General features: G+C 32.7%; 1 protein-coding gene across 3 annotated transcripts in view; it reads right to left on the minus strand.

Moving 5' to 3' along the window:
• Positions 1 to 12,435, minus strand: part of Herc4 (HECT and RLD domain containing E3 ubiquitin protein ligase 4) — a 116,219-nt gene that overhangs the window by 15,828 nt on the left and 87,956 nt on the right. Inside the window, exons 15-18 of one of the 3 annotated variants that reach the window (XM_047553512.1) lie at positions 11,641 to 11,664; positions 9,247 to 9,345; positions 7,128 to 7,295; positions 6,767 to 6,910 (exon numbers count right to left, since the gene is read on the minus strand). In XM_047553512.1, the coding sequence (XP_047409468.1) occupies positions 6,767 to 6,910; positions 7,128 to 7,295; positions 9,247 to 9,345; positions 11,641 to 11,664 (435 nt within the window). Of the gene's footprint in view, positions 1 to 6,766; positions 6,911 to 7,127; positions 7,296 to 9,246; positions 9,346 to 11,640; positions 11,665 to 12,435 lie in introns of those variants that run through there. The other 2 variants (XM_047553513.1, XR_007108809.1) reach the window with 2 other exon arrangements.

The raw sequence follows: 12,435 nt of genomic DNA on the forward strand, positions 1-12,435 counted from the left end.
AGTAGAAGATACAGAGACAAACCCACATTAATATGATTATCTCATACTAGATAAAGGCACTAAAAACAGTGGAGAAAAGATAGCCTATTCAACAAATGGTGCTGGGAAAACTGGAAATCCATATGTAACAAAATGAAATTAAACCTCTACCTCTCACCCTGCACAAAAATCAACTCAAAGTGGATCAAAGACTTAGGCACTAGAATAGAGACCCTGCCCCTAACAGAAGAAATAGTAGGACCAAATCTTCATCATATCAGTTTAGGACCTGACTTCCTTAACAAGACTCCTAAAGCACAAGTAGTAAAAATAAGAAACAATAAATGGGATGGATTCAAATGAAAAAGTTTCTTCTCAGCAAAGGAAACAATTAATAACTTGAGGAGAGAGTTTACAGAATGGGAGAAAATCTATGATACACACCACAGATAGAGCACTAATCTCCAGGATATATAAAGAACTCAAAAAAATTAACAACAAAGAAATAAATAATACACAGTCAATAAATGGGCTAAAGAACTGAACACATATATCACAGAATAAGAAATACAATTGATCAACAAACATGAAAAAATGTTCATCATCCCTAGCAATTAGAGAAATACAAATCAAAACTAAGATTTCATCTCAACTCTAATCAGAATTGTAATTATCAAGAATACAAACACCAACAACAAAAAAAGAATACAAGCAATAATAAGTGTTGGTGAGGATGTGGGGAAAAAGGTACACTCATATATTATTGGTAGGACTGCACATTGGTGCAGCCACTATGGAAAGCACTTTATGGAGATTCCTCAGAAAATTTGGAATGGAACCACCATTTCACCCAGCTTTCCCACACCTCAATTTATACCCAAAGGGCTGAAATTAGCATACTACAGTGATGTAGCCACATCAATGTTTACAGCAGCTCAATTCACAATAGCTGAACTATGGAACCAACCTAGATGCCCTTCAATAGATAAATGGATACAGACAATATGGTACATATACACAACAGAATATTACTCAGCCTTAAAGAAGAATGAAATTATGGCATTTGCAAGTAAATGAATGGAACTAGAGAATACCATGCTAAGTGAAATAAGCCAATTCCCCAAAACTAAAGTTCAAATATTTTCTCTAAGTGGATGCTGACCCATAGTGTGTGTGTTGGTGGTAGAAGTAGGGAAGAATGAAGGAACTTTGGGTTGTGCAGAGGGCAGGGAGGGAGGGGTGGTGTGGTGTGGAGGGGAAGGACAGTAGAATGAGACAGACATTATTACCCTATATGCACGTGTTATTAACTATTGGTGTGACTCAACACCATTTACAGCCAGAGGATTGAGAAATTATGCTCCATATGTGTACAATGTATGAAAATGTATTCTGTCATGTATAACTAATTATGATAAAGTAATAATAAAAATGAAAATAACATATCAATACAGGAGAGTACAAAAAGGAACAAAAATTCTGGAGTTCAAAAGTATAATCGCGGGCTGGGGAGATAGCTCAGTTGGTAGAGTGCTTGCCTTGCAAGCACGACACCCTGGATTTGATCCCCAGCACCGCAAAAAAAAAAAAAAAAAAAAAAAAAAGAAAAGAAAAGAAAAGTCTAATCGCTGAAACAAAAAAAAATTCACTCAAGGGGTACAAAGGAGATTTGAGAAGAAAAAGAATCAACAAACATGAAGCTAGGTCAATTGAGATTACCAGTATGAGGGGGGAAAAAAATTAAAGTCAAAAGAAAAATGAAAAGAGCCTAAGAGCCTTGTGAGATATCAAGTGTTCCATCAAACATACAGTGGAAGTCCCAGAGGGGAGTTGGGGGAATACTTGAAGAAGTGACTGAAAACATCCCAGATTTGTTAAAGGTCATGAAGTAGAATAGGTCTAAGAAAAGAAACAAGTTTTAAAGCAGTATAAACTCAAAAGAGATCCAAAAAGTGTCAAAAACTAATTACAAAGAGAAAAGAAACATTGTGTACTAGTGTTCCTCATTGCAATTAACAGCTCATTTCCCATCAGAAACCATGATTGTCAAAAAACAGTGGAATGCCAGGGTATGATGGTGCATGCCTATAATTTCAGAGACTCAGGAAATCCAAGCAGGAGGACTTCAAGTTTGAGGTTAGTCTCCTTAATTTAGCAAGACCCTGTTTCTAAAATAAATAAATAAAGAGGCTGAAGATGTAGCTCAGTGGAACTTCCTGCAAGAAATGCTAAAGTACTTCCTCAGGCTGATGAAAGAATGCGTCACAGCAATATGAAGTCACAGGAAAAAAACTGCAGCAAAGGGAGGTATACAGATAAATGTAAATGCCAGCATTATTGCATTTTAAATTTTAACTCCTTTTTTCTATATGGTTAAAAACATGTAAAATAAATATAAATCTGTTAATGGACACATACTATACAAAGATGTAAGATGTAATAACAAAATAAAGTGGGAGACCAAAGCTATTTAAGAGCAGAGTTCCTGTAGACTATTGAAGTTGAGTTGGTATTAATTCAAACTAGACTATTATAAATTTAAGATGTTAATTATAACTCCAGGACAATGGTTAAGAAAATAATTAAACAGAAAGGGAAAGAAGAAGGGAATCAAAGTAAGCACATTAAAAAACCAAACACCAAAAGGGCAGTAACAGAGGCATTAACAAAAAAACATATGATTATATAATAAACAAAGAACAAAATAGAAGCATTTCTTATCAATTACTTTAAAAATAAATGGATTGAACTCTGTAATCAAAGACTGGCAGAATGTTTTAAACAAACATGATCCAATTATATACTGTCTACTGCCTTACCTTAGATACACAGACACAAGTAAATATTTAAAAAAAGAGTTGGAGTGAATATGCTAATAGACAAAATACACTAATATCAGACAAAATTGTTAGAAAAGACAAAGGCACGCTAAGAAAAGTCAATTCATCAAGAATTTGTAACAATACAACACAACTACGAACTACATGAAGAGAGAAATAAACAGTTCTACAATTAGTGGCCTTAAGACCCCACTTGCAATAATGAATAGAACCACCAGACAGAAGATCAGTAAGGAAAAAAAGAGACTACCACCATAAAATTGAGGCTAACAGACATACATAAAAACTCTACCCAATAACACACATTCTTTTTTGGGGGGTACTGGGAATCAGACATAGGGGCACTCAAACACTGAGACACATCCCCAGGTCTATTTTGTATTTTATTTAGAGACAAGGTCTCACTGAGTTGATTAGTGCCTTGCTTTTGCTGAGGCTGTCTTTGAACTCGAGATCCTCCTGCCTCAGCCTCCTGAGCTGCTGGGATTACAGGTGTGCACCACTGCGCCAGTCTAGAATACACAATCTTTAGTGTGCATAAAACCCAATCCAGGCTAAACCTTAGCTGGGTCGGAAAACAAGACTAAATAATTTTTAAAAGACTAAAATCATTTTTTAAAATCTCCATTTAATTTTTTTTTTTTAGTTGTAGATAGACACAATACCTTTTTATTTATTTATTTATTTTTACATGGTGCTGAGGATGGAACCCAGTGCCTCACACATGCCACTGAGCCACAACTCCAGCCCAAGCAATACACTCTTAAAACAACCAATAGTTCAAAGAAAAAAATCAAAAAGAAAATTAGAAAATACTTAAAGACTAGCAAAATGAAAACACAATATTCCAAAACTTATGGGATGCAAAGAAAGCAGTGTTCAGTTTGTAAAAACTCAAAAAAGAAGAAAAACCTCAAGTCAACAACTAACTTTACATCCTAAAGAGCTAAGAAGAGCAATCTGTACCAAAAGCTAGAAGAAAGAAAAGATTAAAGCTGAGATAAAAGAAATACAGAATAGATAAATACACAAAACTTATGAACCTTTAGCTACAAGGTACAACAGGAGATTCAAATCAAAGAAACATCAGCAATTACACACAATAGCTTCTCGGATCTGGGACTTGCTTTTATTTCTAATAACCATGTCTTCATCATATCTCAAACACTTATTCCCAAGGTTATATCTTACATGCAACTACAACACTCTGAATCTCAGTTTCAAGTTTTTTCCTATCTAATCACCATTTCTAAATTTCTCAGACCCCCTCCCCCCTGACTTAAAATTTGATTCCACCACCATCTACACTCTATTGACCCCAACAATTACTTATTGCTATCATCTCCAAATCAAGTCCTCTTACAGCTTAAATTCTATGATACATAAGTATAGTCATTCTCTTTTGTGTTAAACTCACTTCCTAAAACCACGACCTTGTTCGAATCAACGGTCTTTGTCTTTATCTCTACCCATGCCAACGGTCTCATTTTAAAATTTATGAACACAAAGCTTCAAGTGGGCCTTTAATGTTGCCAGTCTAATCCTACATTTATTTATATGGTCAACTCATTTTTCCATTCCCTGAAGGATAACTTCATACCTTCAAATCTTTTCTTTGTTCCTCAAATCTCCTATGCCTTTTCTGCATCTTAACTCTCTAAAGACTGCATCTTATTTCATTGTAAACCAGAATCAGTTCCAAAAGAATTGACACCCTCCTACTATCAAAATTATCAAGTCAGCTATACAGTACTCTCTCTCTCTGCTTTCCCTTCTAATATAGATCTATGTATCTAATTACAGTCAATCCTCCACTACTATAATAAACCTATCCTTTGCAACCTAAGGACCCTGCTTCTGCCATTGACAGTAAGTGTTCATATTCTCAGTAATCAATCACAACATGCAAACATGCTACAAATTTCCAACCTAAAACAAAATACTATTTATTTATTTATTTAGGTATGTGTTTGCTTATTTATTTATTTAGCAGTACTGGGAATTGAACCCAGGATATTGTGCATGCTAGGAATGCACTCGACCGCTGAGCTAAACACCCAGCCCTTTTTAAACTTTTATTGAGACAGAGTCTCACAATGCTGCCTTGAACTTGCCAGGTGGGCCTTGAACTTGCCAGTTCTTCTGTCTCATCCTCTTGAGTACTGGCATGTGCCACCATACCAAGCTAAAATGCCCCTTCTTGATGAAGGAAAAAATTTGTCTAGCATACCCTTTTAAAAAAATATTTATTTTAAAACACTTTAAAGATTCAGTAATTGCAGTAATAGTAGGGAGAGTTCTACATACCCTTCACTTAGGTTTCAGCAATGGTAACAGTTCACATAACCACAGTCAAAAAAACAACTGACTTTGATATATAATATACTGCAGTCTATTTACATTTGTTTAAAAAAGGATAATTCATAAAATTTATTTTTAAAAGGTGAACTGTAAGAAGTGGGAAATAAAGTTAAATTTTAACTTCTTTTAGTATCTCTTTTTGTAAAGCTGACTTTGCAACTATGTAAATATTTTATATTCTTCTAAAACTAAATTAAACATGGAATCCCTAAAAATAAAAAAACAATTTAAATGTTTCTATTGGTGGAATAACCAGTATATAACAATTTCAAGTGATATCAAAACATTATTTAGCTGCATATCTACTAGGACATATGATAAGGAAGAAAAGAACTACAAATCAATTTTTTAAATATTTTCAATCATAATATTGGTAGTATTGTTAGAAAGTAAATGTGCAAGTTTGGAACAGCTTGTCACAAGTACACCTGGCAGCAAGGAGCTACCAAGGAGTACTAAAATTGTTTCAAGAGGACTAAACAACAATTTGATGACTCTTCCTGCAGAAGATTGAAAAATATGAGCATCAATAAAGATACTATATGCAACGTATTTTAAAGTATCAAATATGTTTAAATTCATGAAGACAAAGTAGCACTTGAAAATAAACCAAAAAATGAATTGTTACCACTGAGGAATACTAATGAACAGATTTATTGTTTTAAAAATTGGTAACTAAATAGAATCCTTTTCCATATCAACTGGAGAATCAACTAAACCTACTGGACTAAGGAATCAAACAGTGTAGGGAAATTTCTCTATACAGAAATATCTAAGCTAGTAATAAAAAAGAAATTCCAGAATCATAGTAGCAACATTTGCAACCTTTAACAAATTAATAAGCCCAGGCACTGAGCATCAATGACTGTTATTATTACACTAGACAGTCAGTGGAATAAAGACTATATAATAAATATTCTATAAACTAAAGACTATATTATAAATATTTATAATATAAATATTCTATAAAATTTCAATATTCAATTGAAATTTCTTTCAACTCAGCTGTACAATGTAAACCATTCATTTTACTCAATCATAAGTCAGCAAATATTTTTCTCAAAAGGGCCAGATGGTAATTATTTCAGGCTTTGTTGGGTTGTAACTACTGAACTCTTCTGTTGTTGTAGCTCAAAAGCAGACATGGGTAATAGACAAATGAGCATGATTTCATCTACAAAACTATGTGGTGGCTATATCTGGCTCATAGATTAAAGTTTGCCAACTCTTATCAGAAAGATTAGAAACATAAATGCCCTCTAATGATAAATTAATTCTTCCCAGAAGAAAACTTACTGTAGCAATTATGATTAATTCCCAAACTGAAATAAACAGAAGGAAAATGTCAACATTACTTTTAGGCTGATCATTCCTTAATTTGTTAATTTGAAATACATGGTAAGCAGTGATATGTTTTGACAACTCCAAGTCTAATGGATTAAAATTTTCAAATTGTAATAAAGCAGATGTCTGAACAAAATATGTTAGGAATCCAATAATAATTTTGTTACTGGGGTAATTTGATATATCTAGGTATATATACAGGGTATATGCAAAGAAATAAATTAGATGGTTGGATATTTTACCTTATCTGAAAACCAAATGAGCCTGGAATCTTCATAATACCTAAACATGCCATATTTAGGATCCAATAATTCCCTCATGATGAGCAAAAAAAATTCTTTGCGTACCCCTCCTGCATCCACAGCATCTTCTCCAACAAATATAACCTAAAATAGCAAAATGAAAAACACTAAATAAACTGCAAGAAAATAAGGTAAATTCTGGAGGCCTTGTAACATGTTATTTATTACTAATAAGAATTCAGCAATTTATAGTTTTAAAATTATGTAATTTTATTATTGTTTCAAAGATAAACTAAAAACAAGAAAACATAAAACAGTTGGTAAATAAAAGTCCCAGTTATACAAAAAAACTGGCAATTACCTTGAGTGGCTTTTTGTAATCTATGTTCTTCGTTTTCCTAAGGACTTCCATTGCATCTCCCACAATATTCTCTCTACGCACCACTAGAATTAAGCATGGATTCACGGATTCAATCACTGGGAGAAAAAGAGAAGAGACGTTCTGTCTGTGGGCCTGGTCAATAGCCATCTAGAAAACAAAAGATTAAAATTTTAAAAGCAATGCTATGAAGAAAGCTACTGTGACTGTACAGGCTAACATCTACTTATCATTTAGAGGTATGCCATAATTTCAGGAATAATTCCTATATTATTGAATTCGCACAGCATTTACCACAGCATTTAGTTATAGCGTAAGAACTTAGTAAACTAAGCATAAAGCATACCCTTTTGAAATTTTTTATATTAATGCACAACTCACAAAATTATTAAGTAAGCACAGAACTATCATATCGCTAAATTTGAGCACTGTTTTTTATTTTCTAAAAATGTAATAATAACTGGATCAGGAAAGGAGAGTGAGAAGGAAAAAAAACAGGATAAAACAAATCTTTAAAATACCATATTAAAAGCACAAGTCATTAAATTATTTTAACAAAGAATTTTTTTAAAATACTGGTTTATTTGATGTTAGTATACAGAATCCTACAAAAATATTTCATCTGGTGATGAAAATGGGAATAAGTACATCTCTAAAATTCTCCCTACTATTCATTATTAAAACATTTTGAAGGATTTAGAACATGCATTTATCTGAACAGAATGAAAATAGTTATCAAAGTTTGGGTGTTTTTATTTTTATTTTTTTAATTTATAGGAGATTTTTGGTGGTTTTATTGAGATTTTTAAGGCAGAAAATTATGCGGCCTGTGAATAAAGACACTTCTTTTTCTTCTTTCCAGTGAGTATATCTTTTGGGTTTTTTTTTTCTTCTATTCATTTGCTAAAATTTCACTTTATTTTTTAATTTTTACACACTGCATTGGGATTCACTATGCACAAATGGGGTACAACTTTTCATTTCTATGATTTAACATAATGTAGATTCACACCATCCATGTAATCATACATGTACATAGGGTAATAACGTCTGTTTCAGTCCACCGTCTTTCTCCCTCTCCAACCCTCTTCCAACCCATTTCCCTCTACACAATCCAAAGTTCCTCCATTCTTCTCTTACCCCCATCACATATCATCAAACACTTATCAGAGGGTGTTTTGATTTTTAAAAGTATTTGATTTTAAAAGTATTTTTAGAACATTAAATGTTCGAGATCTTTTTAAAAAATCCTTTCCTTAGTCCTAAGTCCTTAGTCATATATTCTATACCTGAATAAGTTCAACATCTGTTTTTTAAAATATATTTTAGTTGCCAATGGATTTTTATTTATTTATATGTGGTGCTGAGAATCGAACCCAGTTCCTCACACATGCTAGGCAAGAGCTCTACCACTAAGCTACAACCCAAGGCCCTCAACATCTTTTTTATTTACAGGTTCAAGTGATAAAGCAAACCCACTGTAACCCTTCAAAGCTATAATGTATACTAGTTTTAAAAATCTTCATTATGAATGAAAAAAATGCTCAAAAACAGGAAGAAATCAGGGAGAAAGGAACAGAAAGGAGAGGAATAAAAGATTATAACTACCAACCTCAGGATAATATCTTATCACTAAAACCTTATTCAAGGAAATTTCATATCCTCCTAACAAGTAAACAAATGCTTCCTACTTTAATATCTCCTCACTGCAGTTACTTACATTTTTTTACTGTTTATATAAATGACAAGCGAACAAAACAAGATTTTGAAAAAAGATAGCAATATGAAGTAAACTAGCAAAACTGTTAGTAAAAATTACAGTTATATAATGAATAAGGTCATATAATCTTTTAAGAATAAATTGTTCCATTTCTATCAGAGCACTTTTTTTAAGTAGCCCTCATACATATACACGTCACACAAAGCAGTCTTCTTTCTAGAAAGCTACTCAAGTATTCTGTAAATGACAAACTACAATGTTACAAAATGCCCCCTAAGATTATTGATTATGGGCAAGTTTCAAATATTTATTTTTTAAAAACATCACAAAAACAGTATTTAAAATACACTCAAATCAGATTAGTATTATGTAAAATTTTACCTGCATCTGTAAAACTGCATCTGTTTGTAACAGAGTAGTTTTTGCTTGGGCATCAAATACAAACGGATATGTACAGATTGTAACAGGGATATCTGCCAACTGGAAATAAAAAATCAATATATTAGTTCAAGCTGATTTGTAATATATTTACTGTGGGTGCTATCATATCTTCTAAAGATGATCACATTCTTTTTCTAAAAAATTTTGTTGAACCTTTTTAATTTATTGATTTATATGTGGTGCTGAGAATCTAGCCCAGTGCCTCACACTTGCTAAGCAAATACTCTGAGCCACAACCCTAGCTCCCAGATGATCACATTCTTCGTTTATTCACTCATATAGTTCAGGAATTACAAAAAAATATGTTGCTTATTACTGAATATAGAATTTTTACTGATAATTACATAAGGTACTGGAATAAGTCTAATTCCCAATTTTAGGAGGTAACTATATAGCTGAGAGCCTATGAAATCATAAATAACAAGTATCTTTTGCTTAGCATGTATTAACTCTAAGTTTCAATGAAATAAGTTTATTCCACAATTGAGAACCCCTATGTTATACTGTGTCCAGTCCTAATGTCAGGAAGACTACCCTAGCAACTGAAGCCACAGAAAATTAATCATCCCATCCCTTCATATAACAAGTACATAGTAAGTGGTATTACCATACCAAAATTATGACTCCAATAATCTGTTAATACATTTAACATTCAAGATATATTTTATTCATATTATTATTCTGTTGGCTGTTAAAGTTAGGAGAACTGATCTCCTATTACCATTATCAGACATTAAGACACTTTACAGTTATTCATCCTAACACAGCAACTGATTGCTATTTTAACAGTGCAATAAAATACAAAGAATTACAATCAGCAGTCACACATTCTTGCAGTTAGAGGATGGCTATTTCTACCACCTACCCAACAAGGTAATATTTTTGTGTCAGCCCTGAGACAGAGTCTCTTCTATGAGGCTTTCAAAGAAGATACAAAATGAAACACTAACCTTCTTTTTAAGTTACTAGGAAGTTCATTACATTGTCTGAACCTGTTCAATACATCACTTATCTTTGTTTTGCCTCTGCAGGAAAGTGTATACAGTTTAAATATTTGAGGTCCTAAACATGCTTTCCCTCAATTATCTTTATTCTGTACTAAAAATTCCCAAAATGTCTAACCATTCTTAAAATAATATTGTTTCCAGCTTTTTTCTATCCTATATCTGTAATATTTTCAATGTATTTCTATTTGTCTCTCTCCCCTTTGGCCACCAAAACCAAACTAATCAAATATTGTCCCGATCACTTTCAACTTTGTTTTCAATACCTAAGACATATGCTAAGTTATATGCACCTTATAGCAAATGATCACGCTTCCAATATTTTTATATGACAAGGTTTGCTTCTATCCCGTACTTGTATTAACCTAGTTACACATCATGGAAAGTCATTTTACTTCTCTGAAACTCAAAAAGATTTAGATATTTCTAAGTCCCCTTTGACTTCAAAATAATTTCCTTTTTCTCTTTTTTCTTTGTTTTACAGTGCTGGGATGGAACTCAGGGCTTTGTGCATGCCAGACAAGGACCCTACCACTGAGATATAACAGATACAAGAAGTACTGCAATGTTCCCAAGGGTTTAAATGTGATTTAGGGTTACTGATTACTTAAGTCAAACTGCTATAATCTGATACATTAAGAAAGTACATGAGCCAGGTATGATGGTACATGCTTGTAATCCCAGGGGCTTGGGACGCTGAGGCAGGAGGATCTTGAATTTAAAGCCAGCCTCAGCAAAAGCGAGGTACTAAGCAACCAGTGGGACCCTGTCTCTAAATAAAATACAAAATAGGGCTGGGGATGTGGCTCAGTGGTTGAGTGTCCCTGAGTTCAATTCCCAGTACCAAAAAAAAAAAAAAAGTACATGAAACAAAGCAAAAGAGGTGATTATACACAGTTTAATTTAGTGACCATTTCAAATATCAATTATTAGATCATTTTACATCTCTAATTTTTTTTTTTTTTGCTTTATTAGGCAGCCATTTGTCAAATTTCAAAAGTTTTATTTTCGAAGGGCACATTGCATTTTATACTGGAAGACAAGGAGAAGAGCAACATTTTAAACCAATCTTGTTGAAAGGCATCATATTGGTGTAATGTTAACTGAAGCAAGTTTTAATATTCTTCAGAAAATTCTTCTGAAATGTTGCACAGGACAATTTGTATGAACTCAACTTTTAAAACACACAAACATACATACACACACACACACACACACACACACACACACTTTAAAAAAAAAAATCACACAAAGGAATCTTTAACTCCCTTATCATATAGGGAAAAACAGTATATCTACTCTGAACACAAGACTATTACACCAAACTTACCTCAGTTAATCCATGGCTGACATCCTAAGACAGCAGTGCAGAATGCAACAATGAGGAAAGAGCAATGTTAGTGTCCAAATTTAACTATTTCTATTCAAAGTAGCATTTCATATACTTTGCTACAATTGAATATTGAATTAATGAGGTAGAAAATACATCTACAACAAAACTTACCCTTCCCATATGCCCCTTATATAACAGTTTATTTTAGGTATTTTATGATCCTGAAATTATCCAAGCTTGAATATAATAAAATTTGGTTTCAGCAAGTAAGTATCCCCATTTGTAGAATTTAGGTAGAAAAAGGAAACTAGTCCTAAACCTGATATGGTCTGGAAGAAATAATTTTATGGTTTAGTTTCTTTACCTAGAAAATGGAGAAAATATCTCGCAGACTTTAAGCCTCGGTTAATCTTGACAAAGTCAAGTGTTTAGTATATTAAAATGCTACATGGAAACAAACTGAAGGTAATAAGTCATCAATTATTTTTATTTGACAAAAACTAACAAGGAAAACAAGATATATTATAAATTTTTAAAAAACAAATTAACTTAAAATAAAATTATAGGCCGGGACACAGAGGTTAGGTAGAAGAAAAGATATATTTATGATGGAAATTACAATGAAAGCTTACCATTTCCTTGAAAAGGAAAGTACACTTTCTTTTGGAATGCTTCCATATATGGTTAAGATTCATGAAAAGTACTAGAATCTTCAGAACTATATCACTAAATTTGTGGATGGTTTCTTGAGTAAGGAATCTTACTAATCTTATCCAAAGACAGGGCGTTTGC

Source organism: Sciurus carolinensis, chromosome 5, assembly GCF_902686445.1.
Source record: "Sciurus carolinensis chromosome 5, mSciCar1.2, whole genome shotgun sequence".
Classification (NCBI taxonomy): Eukaryota; Metazoa; Chordata; class Mammalia; order Rodentia; family Sciuridae; genus Sciurus; species Sciurus carolinensis.